General features: G+C 47.9%; 1 protein-coding gene across 5 annotated transcripts in view; it reads left to right on the plus strand.

Annotated features, from left to right (window-relative positions):
• Positions 1 to 18,942, plus strand: part of LOC119976771 (ral guanine nucleotide dissociation stimulator-like) — a 182,477-nt gene that overhangs the window by 146,850 nt on the left and 16,685 nt on the right. For all 5 annotated transcript variants that reach the window (XM_038817525.1, XM_038817528.1, XM_038817527.1 and 2 more), the window contains 7 exons: positions 7,043 to 7,258; positions 8,302 to 8,405; positions 9,274 to 9,358; positions 12,680 to 12,748; positions 14,442 to 14,528; positions 16,910 to 16,942; positions 17,093 to 17,214. In XM_038817525.1, the coding sequence (XP_038673453.1) occupies positions 7,043 to 7,258; positions 8,302 to 8,405; positions 9,274 to 9,358; positions 12,680 to 12,748; positions 14,442 to 14,528; positions 16,910 to 16,942; positions 17,093 to 17,214 (716 nt within the window). The remainder of the gene's footprint in view (positions 1 to 7,042; positions 7,259 to 8,301; positions 8,406 to 9,273; positions 9,359 to 12,679; positions 12,749 to 14,441; positions 14,529 to 16,909; positions 16,943 to 17,092; positions 17,215 to 18,942) is intronic.

Raw genomic sequence — 18,942 nt, forward strand, 5'->3', positions numbered from 1 at the left:
GAGAGAGTGAGAGCGAGAATGAGAATGTATTGGCTTGATGGCATTTCGTGAGAACCGGAAAATGTTGGAATTTATTTAAAAATGTATTCCTGTGACCTGGGAGTCACTGGAATTTACTGACAGAATCATGGAATTGTTCGGATGCTGAAGAAGGATATTTGGCCCATCGCATTTGACGGTCTGGAATTGTCCTTGGAAAAAGTAAACCTGAGCAGCCTTCTTGCACACCATGTGGTCAGTCGTCCATTGTAGTGATTTGGTGCCAAAGGTTAATTCTCAGCGAAGGTAAGAGTTGACCACATTGCTGTGGTTGGCGTCACCTGTAGGTCACACCGGGTCAGAGACTTCAGTCAGTGTGTTGGATTTTCTTCATGAAATCTGTTAGCTTTTGTGGTGATACAGACCCTTCCATCTTCAGCGCCTTCCTCAATACCCTTCTTTCCATCGTAAGGTCAGAATGGGGTTGTTCACTGGTGATGGCACAATGTTCAGAACCATTCGCGACTCCTCAGACACTGAAGCTATCCAGGTCCAGATGCAGCAAGACTTGGATACTACCCACGCTTGGGCTGACAAGTGATAAGTAACATTTGTGCCATACAAGAGCCAGGCAATGGCCATCTCTAAGAGATGATCTAACTATCCCCCAATATGAACATCCATTCAGAAACCGAACTGGACTAGCCTTATAAATACAGTGGCAGGGTGGCACGGTAATGCAGTGGTTAGCACTGCTGCCTTTGGCACTGAGGATCCAGGTTCCATCCCAGCCCCGGGTCACTGTCCATGTGGAGTTTACACGTTCTCCCCTTGTCTGCATGGGTTTCACCCCAACAACCAAAAGATATGCAGGTTAGGTCGATTGGCCATGCTAAATTGCCCCTTAATTGGAAAAAAATAATTGGGTACTCTAAATGTAAAAATACTGTGGCTACAAGAGCAGGTCAGATGCTAGGAATCCTGCGGTAACTAATCTCCTGACTCCCCAAAACCTGTCCACCATCTACAAGACACAAGTCAAGAGTGCAATGGAATATTCCCCACTTGCCTGGATGAGTGCAGCTCCAACAACATTCAAAAGGCTCAACACCAACCAGGACAAAGCAGCCCGCTTGACTACTACCTCTCCCACAAATATTCACTCCCTTGAACACCAACGTCACAACCGTGTGTACCACCTAAAAGATGCACTGCAGGAACTCACCAACACTCCTTAGACAGCACCTTCCATACCCACAAACACTACCATCAAGAAGAACAAGAGCAGAAGATACCTAGGAACCCCACCAATTGGAGCTTCCCTTCCAAGTCACTCACCATCCTGACTTGGAAATATATCGGCCGTTCCTTCACTGTCACTGTGTCATAATCCTGGAACTCCCTCGCACACAGCACTGTGATGTACCTATACCACAGCGACTGCAGTAATTCAAGAAGGCAGCTCAACATCACCTTCTCAAGAGGTAATTAGCAATGGGCAATAAATTCTGGTCTAGCCAGCGGCGCCTACATCCCTTGAGTGATTTTTTTTTAAATCACTGATTTTTTTTTACCCTGATGAATTTAATTTAAACTGTGGTGGGATTGGAAATCACATCTCCAGTTTGTTAATCCAGAAACAAAATGCCCCTTGTGTCAGCGGCACGATCACACAGTGGTTATCACTGTTGCTTCGCAGCACCAGGGTCCCAGGTTCGATTCCCGGCTTGGGTCACTGTGCGGAGTCTGCACGTTCTCCCTGTGTCTGCGTGGATTTACTCCGGTGTTGCGGTTTCCTCCCAGAAGTCCCAAAAACATGTTTGTTAGGTGAATTGGACATTCTGAATTCTCCCTCAATGTAACTGAACAAGCGCCGGAATGTGGCGACTAAGGGATTTTCACAGTAACTTCATTACAGTGTTAATGTAAGCCTACTTGTGACACTAATAAACATTATTATTACCCCCATAACCTCACCCAACCTGCACATCTTTGGACTGTGGGAGGAAACCAGAGCACCCGGAGGAAACCCACCCAGACACTGAGAAAGTGCAAGCTTCACACAGTTACCCGAGGTCAAATTAAACCCGAGTCCCTGGCACTGTGAGGCAGCAGTGCAAACCAAGTGCTTTGGGATTTCATAAAAAGCAATTTATAAATGCAAGTCTGTATTTAAGGTCAACAAGAAATCTGTTTATGATCTGGTATACACTGGGATTTACATACAATGCCCATGTTATTTTTCATCTGTTTGGATACAGTGGGAAAGTCATTGGAATATTTACTTTCACATTGGGAACATGCATAGTTCAGCAAGAAGGGGTACAATGTGAGTAAAAGTATATTGAACAGTGACTAGTCCTTTCGAGGGAGGGTGCTGACAACACTTCTCCACATTGACCCAGTTTTGTTCTCCAGTGAAGTCAGAATTGGCCTTCCACTCGATTCCGAGGCGAGTGAGAGTTAAGTTAAAATAAAAAACGTACAGACGCTTAACGCCGACTCTGGATGGGTTTTTCCTTTCCCTACCTGTCGATGGGATCTTCCAGTCCTGCAGTAGGTGACCTCCCCCATCCCTCACCGGCGGCAGGGCCAGCGAGCCATGCAAAATGCTGCAGACACATCCAATCCCACCAGAGGCCAGTGACATGCCACCTTTGGCAAACAAGCCATGGAGGGTGTGGAGGCGGAAACTCCAGTCCTCTGTTTCTATTTCCTCAGGTGGCTGCCAGTTTTTCCAGCATATTACGTTTTTATTTCGGATTTCCAGTATCCGCTGTAATTTTGGGGGGTTTATTTTTTGAGGAAAGTTACCCCAGTCCTTTCGTCAGGTCTCCAGTTGAGAAGCTGGCCTGTTGGCAGGGCCGGCTCAAGGTACCGGCAACTCGGGCAGTCGCCCGGGGCGCCATGTGCTAGGGGGCGCCATCAAAGAGTGCGTGACCGGCGTCAGAGACCCGGCGCCGCGTAAAAGACTCGGGTCCCGCGCATGCGCAGTTGGGCCGGTGCCAACCAGCGCTGCCTGTTGGTGTGAACATTCCTTGTAAATTCAACAATGCGGGCTCTCTAATCCATTATTACCATAACTTTACATACAGTACAGCAGCCTGTGCTATCAATGGGTTTGGAGATCCGGGAAAGTGAGTTGCAAAGTATTTACACAGCATTCCGCCCTGGTGGTCCGGTGTTTATCTTTCACGCAAGCCTCTCTCCACCCTCTCTTTATCGAAACCCATCTACATATTGTTCTTTTCCTTTTCCCTCATGGTTTTTACCTTGCCTTCCCGTGTCTATCCTCCTCAGTTGATACCCCTCCTCTGGTAGTGGGTTCCACATTCTCACTATTCTCTGGGAAAAGAAGCCTCTCCTGAATTCCCTATCGGATTTATCACCGACTATCTTATAATTAGCCAGTTGATATCCCTGAACCTGAGCATTGCTGAAAAAAAAGAGACATGCTAACAAAGCTTTTCATCTTGGGCGCATCAGGACTGCTTCGTGAGAAATTACCAACTGTATTGGGGGAACAACAATTTACATGGTGTGAGGGGAGAGGGAGCGCTGATTGGTTGGCAAGTGGATTCTGAATGGTGGAGATCGTCATTCCTGATTCGTTTCCCCAGGTCAATGTCTTGACCAATCAGAGTCAACCTTCTTGGTTTGAATTTGGGCAAAGCCGGGCAGCTAAATGTTCCTTGCTGTATTCTCCAGAGTATCCTCAAATCAGTGTCTTATATTCATAGCCCCCCCAAGTTCTGGCCTCACCCCAGCCACCCCAAAATTCTTGTCATAATTGTAAGGGCATCAGGTCAACCTTTGACCTTCTCTCTTCAGCAGTAAAGAGCCACATCTAGTTCAGTCTTTCCTGATGGATATAATCGCCACCCCGTCAATAGAATGGGAATGGGGGGAGTTTTATTAAATAGATCTCTTTCACTCGTCGGCAATGAGAGAAATATCCACCTGGATGTTGCAGGAATTAACTGCTGTACAGTGTGAACTGGGTCACAACATAAAATAATGCCGTTCCACAGCCATTCTGGTGAGTGAATTATGTGTATGTTTGCAGGAGTGTCAGCAGATACTTATACTTTGTTTATACTGTATTTACAGTTCAAACACAATCGCGCATGCCTTTAAGGCAAACACGAACAAGTTGAAATGCCTGTATTCAGCACAGTCTAAAGCCTCGATGTTAGCCTGAATCACCCAGTGGGAGCTGGAATGGGGCGAGTGTGCGGGGGGGGGCAGATGCCCATTTTATACCCCGCCCGAATCTAACCCCAGTGGATGTGTTACTTGGCAGGTTAAGTTAAAATCAGAACTTGAGGTTCTGAAAATTAAGCACAGTAGGCTGATTGTTTTGGACTGCGATGCAGACTGTGCGCTGTTGGGAGTTTGCTGGCAAATGGGAAGAATGCGGCATGGTGATAATGTCACTGGACCAGTAGTAACCTAGAAGCCCTGGCTAATGATCCGGGGGGACATGGGTTCGCATCCTACCACGGGCAGCTGGTGGAATTTAAATTCAATGAAAAAAATCTGGAACATAAAGCTCATCCTCAACAATGATGACTGTGAAACTATCGTCAATTGTTGTTTAAAAAAGAACCCATCCGGTTCACGAAAGGGAAGGAGATCTACCATCCTTTTTCTAAAATTAGTTCATGGGCGTCGCTGGCTGGGCCAGTATTTGTTGCCCATCCCTAACTGCCCTTGAACTGAGTGGCTCAGCGGCCAATTTAGAGGGCATTTAAGATTCAGCCACATTGCTGTGGGCCAGGAGCCGCATGCAGGCCAGACCGGGGAAGGATGGCAAATTTCTTTCTCCAAAAAGACATCAGTGGACCAGATGGTGGCTTTTACGACGATCAGCAATGGTTTCATGATTATTGTTGGGCTTTCAATTGAATTCAAAGTTCCACCATCTGCTGTTGTGGGATTCAAACTCAGGTCCCCAGAATACTATCCTGGTTCTCTGGATGACTTGTCCAGTGACAATTCCACTGTGCTATCACCTCCCTTTGTACCTGGTCTGGCCTTTTTGTGACTCCAAACCCAGAAAAATGTGGTTGACTTTTAACTGCCGTTGGAAATAGCTCTAGGAAGCTCCTCAGGTTAAGGGGCAATTAAAGATGGGCAGCAAATGCTAGCGTTCCCAGCGATGCCCCACATCCCCATAATGGAATTTTTTTTTTTTAAAAGGATAGTTTGTTAAACATATTGTGGTGCTGGGTTTGGCTATTCTAGACTGTGATATTGGATAATTATTCATTTTGATTGAGATTGAGAGGGCAGGTGGGGACTCAGACCGACTTCTCACCTGAGAAGCACCACCTCCAGCAGAGCTCCCTCAGCACTGCACCAGGAACGTCAGCAGAGAGTTTGTGCTCAAGTTTCCCGAGGGGATGATGCGGAAGCGAGAGAACTCTCATTTCCCATGGTCATCAACGCTAATTCTAACATATTCAGGGAAGCGATGGTCCCACTCACTCGGAGGACTGGAGACTACCCCTCTTTTGGTTCCATTCAATTGAGGCCACCATAGTACAAAAAGCAGCAGAAACTGTGGAGAATGGAGGAGCTGGGATTGCTCAGTTTAGCGCAGAGGAGTTCAAGGGCAGATTTAATAGTGGTATTTCAAGTAATGAAAGATTTTGACAGAGTAACTACGAACAATCTGTTTCCAGTTGCAGGAAGTTTGGTCGTCAGACATACAGATTTAAGAAAATAAGCTGAAGGGCCAGGGAGGAGATGAGGTGTTTTGCTTTTACCACAGTGAGTTGTTGTGATCAGGAATGAATGGACTGAAAGAAGGCAAATTCCTGAAGACAGCAGGACAGGTAGATAAGGTGATTAAGAAGGCTGATGGGTGGATTCAATCCTTGCCCCGGGTCACTGTCCATGTGGAGTTTACACATTCTCCCCATGTTTGCGTGGATCTCACCCCTCCAACCCAAAAAGAGGTGCAGGGTAGGTGGATTGACCATGCTAAATTGCCCCTTAATTGGGGGGGAAAATTGGATCTCTAAATTCATTATAAAAAGAAGGCCTACTGGATATTTGCCTTTATTAGCCGAGGCATAGACTGTAAGTGGAGGTGGTTATGATCCAGCTGTGTGAAACACTAGTTAGGCCACAGCTAGAGTACTGTGTGCAGTTTTGGTCACCACAGCATAGGGAGGATATGATTGTACAAGAAAGTGTACAGAGGAGATTCACCAGTATGTTGCCTGGGCTAGAGCGTTTCAGCTGTCAAGAGAAGCTGGTTCGGCTGGGGTTGTCCACCTTAGAGCAGAGAAGGCTGAGGGGGGGCCTGATTGAGATGTACAAAATTATGAAGGACATAGATTGCAAGAAACATTTCCCCTGCGTAGAGGGGTCAATAACCAGGGGTATAGATTTGAGGTAAGGGGAAGGAAATTAAAGGGGATTTGAGGAAAACCCTTTTCACCCAGGGGTGGTTGGAATCTGAAACTCACTGCTGAAAGGGTGGCAGAGGCACAAAACCTCACAACGTTTAAGAAGCATTTAGATGAGTACTTGCAACGCCACAGCATACAAGGCCCCAGGCCAAGGAAAATGGGATTAGAGTAGATCGATGGCCGGCACAGACACGATGGACTGAAGGGCCTCCTACTGTGCTGTAAAATGCACCGACTCTCTGACAATTGTAGTTTTCAGAGAGGGAAATGGATGTGACCTCAATGGGAAAAATATATGTTGGACTATTTGGAAAAAAATGCCAGGGAGTGGTTTTGACAGAGCCGGCACAGGTATGCTAGGCAGAATGGCCCAGTCGGCTTTAGGGTTCTATCTGGAAATTTCACCCTGACTGTAGGGAGGTATCTGCCGCCTGTGATTTCCTGTCCTCACTTGACCTTTCAAGCTACTGAGCCAGGCGAACCAGAGCTGGTGTTGCTCAGTCTCTGGCTAGGCTTTAAACATAGAAGGACTTAACATTTATGACATGCCTCTCAGTACCTCAGGACACCCCAAAATACTTTGCAGCTGACGAGGTATTTTTTGGAGAGTAATAAAAGCCACTGACACCTTGTTTCTCCAGGAGCTTTTCATGAAGGTGGTCCCGTATCACTGCCTGGGGTCCATCTGGTCACAGCGGGACAAGAAGGGAAAGGAGAACCGTGCCCCCACCATCAGGGCCACCGTCCGACAGTTCAACAAGCTCACCAACTGTGTCATCAGCTCCTGCCTCAGCAACACGAAACTGAGGCCACAACAGCGGGCACGGATTCTAGAGAAGTGGATCCGGGTGGCGGAGGTAGGTGGCAAGGATGTCGGGGTCAGGGATGGGGGTGGGGGGAGCCAGGGGAGGGAGGCAATGACGCAGTGGCGAGGTAGCTGAACTAGAAATCCAAAGGTCCAGGTTACTGATGCCCAGGGTTCAATTCCCATCACAGCAGCTGGTAGAATTCAAATTCAATGGGCAGGATTTTCCAGCATCTCCATGCCCCCCCACAACCGGCGCCATTTTTCCAGGTGCTGGAAATTGCTCTGTATTAGCCGCCGGCGGAATCTTTCAGTCCCGATGTGTCCACGGTGTTTTGGTGGCTCGCCGGTCCCGTCAAGATATTGCCAACAGGAAGAGCCAAAAACTCCCACCAGTGAATAAATCTTGATATAACACCAGTCTCAGTAAAGGTGACTATCAAAGCTATCATCGATTGCAGTTTAAAAACCCATCTGGTTCTGTAATGTTCATTTAGGGAAGGAAATCAATCCACTGCCCAATTGTAACCATTTCCCCCTGAATTTGTGCCTCACTTCCTCCATTTAGAATTTACACGGCCTCATCGACAAAGTGGGGGGGGGGGGGGGGGGGGTCGGTCTGCCCAACTGCTTGAGGCATGCTCGCAGGTTGTAGGGGCTGCCTTCCTGGGAGGAACATCTTTGCGGCCCTTGAAATACGGCAGGTGCCCATGGTTGCCTCCCCAGCGATGGGCGAGCTTCCGAGCGTGTGCGTTTTTCCTCCCAGCGAGCGCTCCCTGAAATTGCACAAAATATTCAGACCCTCTAGAAATGTTCGCAGTTGCACTTCCAGATGGGATGAGGCCGGCTTGGACTATCTATGCCCTTGCATCCTGCCCATTCCATTGTTCCTTGCCTTGGTTTGCTGGTGCGTTGTGCTGTTGGGAGGTCGGGATCGAAAACTTGCAAGACTAAGTGTAGATTGGGAGGTTTATTCTACTTCTCAAGCAGTTGAAACAGGGAGAAAAGTGCAAACTCGCTTGAATGTTGTTCGAACTGATAATTTGTCAGATCCTCTGAATCTGCCTCCATTACTCCACGTCTCTCTGTTTCTAGGAATGCAGGGCTTTGAAGAACTTCTCCTCACTCTATGCCATAATTTCTGCCCTCCAGTGTAACTCTGTCCACAGGCTGAAGAAAACGTGGGAGGAGATTCCCAGGTATTGTGTGGCGGGAGGGGGAGTCAGTGTCTCAGTATTGGAGTCACATGTCTGCGAGGGTCTCACCCCCACAACCCAAAGATGTGTCGGGTTGGTGGATTGGCCATGCTAAAATTTCCCCTCAATTGGAAAAAGAATGAAGTGGGTACTTTAAATTTATTTTTTAAAGGATTCTCTGCTCCTGCCGCTGTCAATGAGATTTCCTATTGAAGTCACCCCACGCTACCAGGAAACCCGTGGGCGGGGGGGGGCACTGTTGGTGCGATCAGAGAATCTCACCACCAGCGAACGGCCGGAGAATTCTGACCAGCATCCCAAAATGGGACAACACTACGGATTCCCAGGAATAATGTAGAATTGCGTTCAGTATCTTGGCAAGGAGCACAGCACCCAGATTCCCAGGAATCGTGTGGCATCGGGACTTGTATCCCAGTATTGGGAGCAGTGATCCCAGATTCCCAAGCATCATTTAAAATCAGGATCAGTATCTTAATATTCCTTCAGCACTCATAGATTCAAGGGTATAATGTGGAGTCGGGATCATTATCTCAGTATTGTGGCGTTCCCAGATACAGCGTGAAATCGAGATCGGTATTGAAGCAGCACTCACGGATATGGATGCTCAGTTTGGAGTCAAATTCTCGGTTTTGGAGGATTCCTAGGTATGGCGTGGAACGGGGCAAGTCCTGCAGTATCTGACTGACACTGTATAGCTAAAATTTCCCGAGGGACATCTCTCAATCAGTCAGTGTCGCAGTAAATGAGAGCTGTCTACTTTCCTCTGACCGTTTCTGTAATGTGATCTGAATCATCACACTCGGGGGTCAGTGAGCTAATTTTTTTTATTGTGCATTGCCTTCATTTCCAGGGATGCCTTTCGGAGCTACAATGAGCTGTCAGAGATCTTTTCTGAGAAGAACAATTATTCCCAGAGCCGGGAGCTGCTGATGAAAGTAGGAACACTGATTCTGGCGTAAATTTCTCTATTCAATATTAACATGTGGGTAGATTCACTAAAAGAAAACGTAGAAAACTTCTAATGTTAAATATCACAGATAATGCTTAGCAGTTATATGGCTATTATAGTTGTTCTAACATTATAGTTACAGAAGTATATGTAGCTAATTATAATATAAATATAATTAGAGTCTAATTAATAATGACCATGCCAGACAACCCCCCCCCCCCCCCCCCCCCCCTCCCCCCCACCTCTCTCGCCCACTCTCCACCATCCAGTGGCCAATGGTGATCTGCCTCTATCACTGGAAAACACACAATGTTGGGGGGGGAAGCGTAGGTATGTAGAAATTCCTGCCCATTAAGACTCAAATATTGAGGTGGGGGGGGGGCAAGAGGAAAGGGGGACGTTACCTATTTTTCTCGGGTAGTTTTGTTGGTTCCTTGCTCTAGCTTATGCTTGGAGATTGTGAGGGTCCTCTCAGATTTCATTGACTGCTGCCGGTCCTCGCTGCCCCTTTCTCTTTGGACCCCGTGAGTTAGCTTCTCCTGCCTTTTCCCCAGATAAAGCAGCCAGAACATTCTTGTCCCATCTTCAACTTTGGCGAAACATTCCAAAGAAATTCGAAGAAACGATCAAGCAAAATTTGAGGCTGAACCGGGCTACTTGTCAAATTCTTGGTCATTTAAATGGTAGTTTAAATGAGCGTCTTATTTTTCTTTCATTTAAGGGATGTGGGCATTGCTGGCTTGGCCTGTATTTATTGCCCATCCTTAAGTCCCCTTGCCAATTTGATGGAGTTGCCTACTTGAACCGCTGCAGTCCCTGTTCTGTAGGTACACCCATAGTGCGGTTCGGGAGGGAGTTCCAGAATTTGACCTAGCGACAGTGAAGGAACGGCCGCTATAGTTCCAAGTCAAGATAGTGCGTGAATTGAAGGAGAACCTCCAGTCGGTTATGTTCCCAGATATCTGCTGCTCTTGTCCTTCTAGATGGTAGTGCTAGGTGGTTGGAAGGTGCTGCCGAAGGAACCTTGGTTAATTCCTGCAGTGCATCTTGTAGATGGTACAAAAGGCCGTGACTGTGCATGGATGGTGGAGGGAGTGAATGCTTGCCGAAGGGGTAACAATCAAGCAGTTTGTTTTGTCCTGGATGGTGTCGAGCTTCTTGAGTGTTGGAGCTGCACCCATCCAAGAAAGTGGGGAGTATTCTATCACACTCCTGATTTGTGCCTTGTAGGTGGCAGGCAGGCTTTGTGGAGTTAGGAGGTGAGTTACTTGCTGAAGGATTGCCAGCTTGTGACCTGTTCTGGCAGCCACAGTATTATATGGCTAGCGCGGTTCAGTTTATGGTCAATGTTAACTCGTAAATTTCTTAAAGGGAGTAAAAGAGCTAGCGTGGAGAGATTTAAAGAGGGAATTCCAAATCCTATGTACCAAGCAACTGAAGACACAGCCAACGCTGGTGGAATGATTGAAATCAGGGATGCTGAATAGGCCGGAGTGAGAGGTGTTGGAGGAGATTGCTGGGTTGGGGGAGGGGTGTGGCCACAGAGGGATTTGAAAACAAGGATGAGAGGTTTTTTTTTGTAAAGTCGATGTGCTACTGAACTCACAGCCAGTATATGTCAGCAAGCACAGGGTTGGTGCGTGACCGGCACTTGGCATGAGTTCGGATGGCCGAGGTTTTGACGAACTCTAGTTTATGAAGGGTGCGAGTTTGGAGGATGCGAGGTGGGAGGTCGGCCCAGCAAGCCAGAAGCCTGGGAACGTCCCGGAGAACTGAGTAGGCGGCAGAGCAAACACCCGGAAGGCATCCTGCCTTAATTAAAGAACGGGAAATCTGCCGCGTTTCCTTCAGTGCGGGTTCTCATTCCATCCAATTTTCCTGCATTCCCCTAGCTTGCAGATGTTTCATCCTGTTTCATCTCAACAGCACAGTGCATCCTGATGCAGAGTCCAGACATCCACCCACTCCTTTCCAGTGCTGGCCTCCTGGGATGTCACTGTAGTGTTCTGAGCTGATATTATTCAAAATATCGCTGCACGGAGCAGTGACCCAACTGTCCATTGAACTTTATTAGCTGAGGCATAGAATATAAGAGCAGAGAGGTTGTGATGAAGTTGCATAAAACGCTCGTTAGGCCACAGCTAGAGCACTCTATGCAGTTCTGGTCACCACACTTAGAGAGGATGTGATTGCACTAGAGAGGGTGCAGAGGGGATTCACCAGGATACTGTCTGGGTTGGAGTGTTTCAACTATGAAGAGTGGCTGGTGTTGTTCTTCCCGGAGCAGAGCAGGTTGAGGGGGGGATGTGATCGAAGTGTACCAAGGAACATTTCCTCAAAGTGGTGGGGTCAACAACCAGTGGGCATAGATTTAGGATAAGGGACAGGAGATTTGGAGGAGATTTGAGGACCCCCCCCCCCCCCCCCCCCCCCCCGCTGCCAGGAATCCTGTCAACGGGAACAAAGATCCCACTGGCAAGACCAGCTGGAATGGTTGTTCCTTTGTTATGTACTAAATCCTTGAATTCCCAATGCTCGTACATAGAACATACAGTGCAAAAGGATGCCATTTGGCCCATCGAGTCTGCACCGACCCACTTAAACCCTCACTTCCACCCTATCCCCGTAACCCCTCTGAACCTTTTTGGACATGAAGGGCAATTTAGCATGGCCAATCAACCTAACCTGCACGTCTTTGGACTGTGGAAGAAAACCGGAGCACCCGGAGGAAACCCACGCAGACACGGGGAGATGTGCAGACTCCGCACAGACAGTGACCCAGCGAGGAATTGAACCTGGGACCCTGGCGCTGTGAAGCCTCAGTGCTAGCCACTTGTGCTACTGTGCTGCCCAGCTCTTATGCTATATGTCTGAATGGAAGTCCCATTGACTTTCAATGATTTCTACCATTCTTTGGAATAAAAGTCCCGGTGTCATTACAAAATGGCCACCACTTCTGAATGGGCTTTGCAGTGTTGTTAACGTTCTAATCACTCCAAACGGTAATTTTTCTCAGTCCTTGCACTGGTGAATGGGAGTCTCAGTGATACTGGCAATGCGCCCCATTACTATTTCTTGGAATGGTTAACCCTCTGCCCTTGCGCTTCAACGTCTACCGTTTCTCCGAGGGTGAGGGTCCCAGGTTCCCACAGAAGGCGGTTGATGTCTCTCAGCGTCCCATGTCACAGGGACGTTGCCATGGATGACGGTGACGTTTCCCCGGGAAGATGTCTCAGGGTTCTGCCGCTCAAACTACTTTTCCGTGGATTAGAAATGAAACCTAAATCCTAATTTTCTGAATTCCTAGGAAGGAACATCAAAGTTTGCCACGCTGGACAAGAAACATCTGAAAAGGCCAAAAGAGCACAAAGTTCCAGTAAGTATCTGTTTAATCTTGTTTGAAATGGGGTGCATATTGTACTGGAAGCATGATAACAGTGGCCCTGAATCTCCAATAGCTTTTACAATGGTTATCTGTGACACATTATTGTGGCTTAAAAGACTCGATGTGGTAGAGAGAGAGAGAGAGAAACTGTTCCCTCTGGTGGAGAGAGTCCAGAACAAGGAGACACAACCTTAAAATTAGAGCTAGGCTGTTCAGGAAACACTTTGCAATAAAGGCTGGTTGAAATCTGCAACAACCTTTCCCTCCAGTGCCCACACCCCCACCAAACAGTGCTGAGGCTTGGGGTCCTCGATTTCAAAACTAAGATCAACAGGTCTAGCTTGGTATGGGTGTTAAGGGGTACAGAATCAAGCTGGTGAAATGGAGTGAAGGTACAGAGTAACTGTGATCGAGTAGAATGCAGCAGAAACCCACCGAGGCAAGTGGAGAGCAACGTGAACTCCAACTGTTCAAGAGCTCCAAATTCAGGAATTTTCTTACGCGGGTTAATGTGTTTGTACACTCGATCGCCCAACACTGCCCCGAAGGTGGGGGTGGGGAATGCCCTGGGGCGTGTCAGGGAGGGGGTGCATGATCTTGATGTCAGGGATAGGCCGGTAGGAGGAGGGGGCGCGGAGGGCCAATACTTCCAGGTACCTGAGGGGAGGGGGTCCTAAATCTGAGGGTCCCTTCTCAAAAAAGTTTATTTTTCTATGTGGCACCCTGATCCAACCAGTGCCCATTGACTAAAAATTGATGCTGGGCATGTCAAGGCCCTTATGCAGCCACTAAGAAGCCAATTGAGGGCTTTAACAGGAGCACGGACAGGTATCCAATCTGTCCTTCCATGCAGTTGTATCTGGGTCGGAGCGGGCTCTGCGATCCTGCCCATGTTATTTTATGCTCCCCCTCCCCTGCCTTGGAAACCCCTCTAGCGGGGAGCATAAATTTCTGGCCAAGGTTCCCCCTGTTATATTTCCGCCACAGAAAGTACACACTGCACATGTGTCACCTCTAACTCCACATGGTTTGCTGGGATTTACAGGACACAGTAGCTCATGGCAAGTATTTTCCAGTACGGGTACATGTGTGATTATATAATTGATTAACATGATTATGCGATTGTCTTGAATTTACTCAAATGTACAGTTTCATTGCTGCTGTTCCCTAAAAATGTCAAATTTCAACATATCTAATTCACTCCCATTATAAAGTACATTTGCAATTTTGTCCTTCATGCGATATCGGGGGAATGTGACATCTACGAATGGTGGGACTTTTCTCTGTTTCTATCGCACTCCAATTGAGGAGAGCAGGAGACCTGACAAAGTAGTTGCCCACATAGTAACAAGTGCATGCCCATTGTACAACAAATGGGTTTGCCTTTGAGATTAACCTTACTTTGTTCAGATAGACAGCACGAAGAGTAATACTTTGCTCGATCTCTTTCCCTTCTGAGCAGCTCTGGTCTCCTACTTTGCACTGGCTCACGGTTCCATCACTATTATTGTGGAAGGACGGAATGTTTTTCCCTCCTCCTCTCATCTTATTCCAGCCACCTTCCCTGTGAACTCTGTCCCCAGGTGGTATGGCCAAGAATGGACACTAGCCCATGCGTTGCTGCGTCGGTGACAGGATCGAGTAAAGCACTGAAAGCTATTTAACCGTCTTTCAATCTCAACAGAATGTAGTTCAGGGCACGGTACCATACCTTGGGACATTCCTAACAGACTTGGTTATGCTGGACACCGCAGTGAAGGACTATGTTGAGGTGAGTGTGCATTTGATCGATTACTTTCAGAACATTCCCACTTTGAGATGATGCATGTGAGTAATTTGAGATATGATACAGGGAGAGAGTGAAGCAATGCCTGGGTGGAATCGGATGACCATGTTCCCAAAGCCTCACAACACTGGAACAGTTCCTCGCCTCATGTCTGGATCTATTTTAGACTAATTCATCTAAGATTGACTGCTCTGATTATACATAAACTCCATTATTGTTGCATTCTATGATGGCCAAGATGATAATTAGATGGACCTGGGTCATTGTCTTCTAGAAATTCCATTGTTCACATGTCATGTCTGGTAATGTTTAGCTGATGTGCCAGGCAATGCCATCTCCAACAAGCGAGAATCCAATCATCTCCCCTCGACATTCAATGGCTATACCATCGCTGAATCCTCCACTATCAATATCGTGGGGTTTACCATTGATCAGAAACGGAATTGAACTAGTCATATAAATACTGTTGCTACAAGAGCAGGTTAAAGCCAATGAATTCTGTGTTGAGTAACTCACTTCCTGACTCCCCAAAGCCTGTCCACCACCTATAAAGCACAAGTCAGGACTGTGATGGAATACTGGATGAGTTCAATCTCAACACCACTCAAGAAGCTTGATACCATTCAGGGTAATGTAGCCCACATGATTGGCACCCCATCCACCACCTTGAACATCCACTCCCTCCATCACCGATGCACAGTGACAGCAGCAATGTGCACCATCCACAAGATGCACTGCAGGGACTCACCAAGAATCCTTCAACAGCTCCTTCCTAACCCACAACCACTACCATCTAGATGGACAAGGGCAGCAGACACATGGGAACACCACCACCACACATCATCCAGACTTGGAACTATCTGACGGGCAACTCGGGATGGGCAATGAATGCTGACCGAGCCAGCGAAATCTACATCCCATAAATGATTTTTTTTTTAAAATAAGCATTATTTACTCTCGTTTATTTACTCTGCAAGACTGATGCGTTTTAACGGTCTGGTGTGGGCAGGCAGGGAATGCAAAATTTGTACTTTCTAACCCAGGGTGGGATATAAGACTGAGTGAAGTGAGCAGTGTGGATGTAAGGGTCTATGTTTCTTGTGGAATTCCATAGGACCATAATATGTAGGAGCAGACATAGGCCATTTGGCCCATTGAGTCTTGTCTGCCATTCAATGGGATCATGACTGACCTTTTTTTAAAAATAAATTTAGAGTACACTATTAATTTCTTTTCCAATTAAGGGACATGGAGAGAATGTGTAAACTCCACACGGACAGTGACCCGGGGCCAGCATCGAACCCGGATCCTCGGCACCATGAGGCAGAAATGCTAACCGCTGCACCACTGTGCTGCCCTAAGATCATGACTGATCTGACATAAACCTCAACTCCTCTATCCTGCCTTATCCCCATAATTCTTGATTCTCTTACTGGTTAAAAATCTGTCTGTCTCAGCCCTGAATATACTTAACAGCCCAGCCTCTACCACTCTTTGCAGTAAAGAATTCCACAGTCACTACCCTCTGTGAGAAGTAATTCCTCCTCATCTGTCTTCAGTGGGTGACACCCTTACTCTGAGATGATGCCCTCTGGTCCGAGACTCTCCCACAAGGGGAAACAACCTCTCAGCATTTAAATCTGGACTCACTTGTGAGCAAGGAAGCTTCGACCCTTAAAGAAGCGTTTACAAACTAGCTACAGCAGGTACACCCAAAGCCCCTGACCGCGACATTCACAGTGTCTTTCCTTCTTCCCTTTCCAACCCCACTCTCCTGTTCCCCGACGGCAGTTTACACCCACTTCCCGGCTATCCGATAGTGTGCAGGTCCGGCTACCACCCCACACTTGGTGTGGTGAATGTATTGCTGTGACAATTCACCACGTGCATATTTGTATTACGCTGTTGCTCGTGTGGGCTCCACCTATGGACCATTGTAAGGTATTACCTATGATGTAGCATGTTGGGGCCTGTGTGGACTCCGCCCCTGACTCCACCCGTTAAGGGGAGTAATAAAGAGCAGTCGCCCTGTAGGCGGCTCTCACTAACAGATCAGTCGCAGGCAGGCACTGTTCTAGTTGATTAAAGCCACAGTTTACTTCTACTCCTGGTTTTGTGTGAATTGATGGTCGCATCACTTGCAAAGACAGTTTGTGTTGTTTGGAAACACATTTATCTCCCACACTGAGGCCATCTTCTACCTCAGCCGAGAATGGGTTCAGCTCCTCCTTGAAGGTTTCAATTCCAGAGAGGGAGAGGACGGCTGCCTTTCTGATGTCTTTGAAAGAAATGGAAATGGGGAGGGTAGTTCGATCTGCGACCCGATCAGAATTAAATGCAAGCAACATTCTCCCTCTTTCTTCCAGAGTGGATTAATTAACTTCGAGAAGCGGAGAAAGGTAAGGGGAACTTTGATTTATTTCCTTCAGACATTTTCCTGCTGCTCTTTTCTGTTCGCCTACTTGGTGCGTTATTCTGTTTTTTCTGTTGAATCATTATTTTCTTTTGTCCGGGGTGGGGTGGATGTTATTCCCCGGGGGAAACAACAGGAATTTGAAATCATCGCCCAGATTAAACTCCTCCAAAAAGCCTGCAAGAATTACAGCTTCGAGAAGCACCCGGACTTCCTGAATTGGTTCTACAGACTGGAGACGCTCAGTGAAGCTGACAGGTGAGACAGTCGCGTACCGTCCCCAGCAAGGGGCCTAGGCATCAACTTTGTCTGACACGGGGACAGTTTCAAGCCCAGCCCGCCCTTGGTGGGGGGAGGGGGGGGGGGGGGGGGGAACGATGGGAATGATGGGATTGGATGGTGGGGAGAGTGCAATCAGAATTTTGCAGTCCGATTTTAACTGCTCAGAAGTCGGCAACGTTGGGTTGTCACTCCATTCCTGATTTTTATGGCTACGCGAACAGGAGGAGAGCAACCAGTTCCACAATTCAGTGAAGCCTCGGCTGATCTTCGAGGTCTGGGAGTGGCAGATGTTGGCCTAAAGGTGGCCAGTAACCCAGAGTCTCAAGCTAATACCCTGGGGACACGGGTTCAAAACTCAGCAGGCAGGGACTGGTGGAATTTAAATGCAATCAATGAATAAACCCCCGGAATTGAAAGCTCGTTTCAGTCATGAAACTACGATTAGTTGTCATTAGAAACCCATCAGATTCACAAATGTCCTTTAGGGAGGGAAATCTGCTGTCCTTACATGGTCTGGCCTACATGTGACTCCAGACCACCCCGCCCAACCCGGCAGCAATGTGGGCGACTCTTAACTGCCCCTCTGCCACTGAATTGTACCCGTTACTGATACTGGCCCAGAAGCTTCTGGGATTTTAGGCGGGAGATCCGGGGGGGGGGGGGGGGGGGGGGGGGCATCACGGTAGAATTTTGGAGAAGGCCTAAGGTGGGAACAGTTGGGGTGGGGGGGGGACTCCACCAGCATTCTCGTTTTTAATATTGGGTTTCCCCCTTAAAAGGGTCTGACTCCTGCAGGGGGTTCTTTTCCCCTTACCACCAACCTGCAGTCCTCACCCCTCATTCACTGCCCCCCCCTCCCCCCGGGCTCTCCCCCAGACCCAGTAAACCGTGCCCACCTCCCGCACCCCACTTCCCCCCCCCCCCCCCCCCCCCCCCCCCAACTCAATCTGCTTCTCTGGGTTTCACCTACCCAACCTGCCCCCAACTTACCTGGTCTTGGATCCCGAGTCTTAGACGCTGGGGAAATGACCGCAGTCCCTGTCTTATCCACCGCAGCTCCTGGCGCTTCAGGAAGCATGAAAGGGCTGCTGGATGTGTGCCCTGCCAACTCACCAGATGGCGTGAAGGGATACTCCGCCATCCCAAAAGATCCTAGCCCAGATGAACCCCATCGGTTCAAGAAGGCCATTCACCACAAACTTCTCGAGGGGCATTTAGGGACGGGAAATAAATGCTGTGCCGAGCCGACGATGTTCACACGCTATGGAAGTATAAGAAAGAAACCTCTGTACCGTAACAGGTCTGGGGAACAAAACTCTAATCGCTCCCAGATGTGAAAGTAAGAATTGATTTTGAATCGATGATCACTTGCTGATCCACCATACTTTGGTGCACTACTCTGTTTCTTAAATTTAATCCTGAATGGCGCGGGGATGCTCTTCGTTCCGATGTGTTGTCTGACTCTTGTAATCAAAGGGCTGGGGTGCGGTGTTTGCGTGGAAGGGGCTTGCCGTTCATTTCAGTGAAATCAAATTGGTGAATCTACACTTGTGATCATTTAGCAAATGCCTGTCTCCAAGGCCAAGTGGCAGCCTCCTCATTTGCTGAGCTCAAGGTGATTTGTCCATCACTTAGACTGTAAAATGCACCACACCCCTCCTCCATTGCCTGTCCCCTGTTTTTATGTCTCACCTGATTGTTCTT

This window comes from Scyliorhinus canicula, chromosome 13 (assembly GCF_902713615.1).
Source record: "Scyliorhinus canicula chromosome 13, sScyCan1.1, whole genome shotgun sequence".
NCBI lineage: Eukaryota > Metazoa > Chordata > Chondrichthyes > Carcharhiniformes > Scyliorhinidae > Scyliorhinus > Scyliorhinus canicula.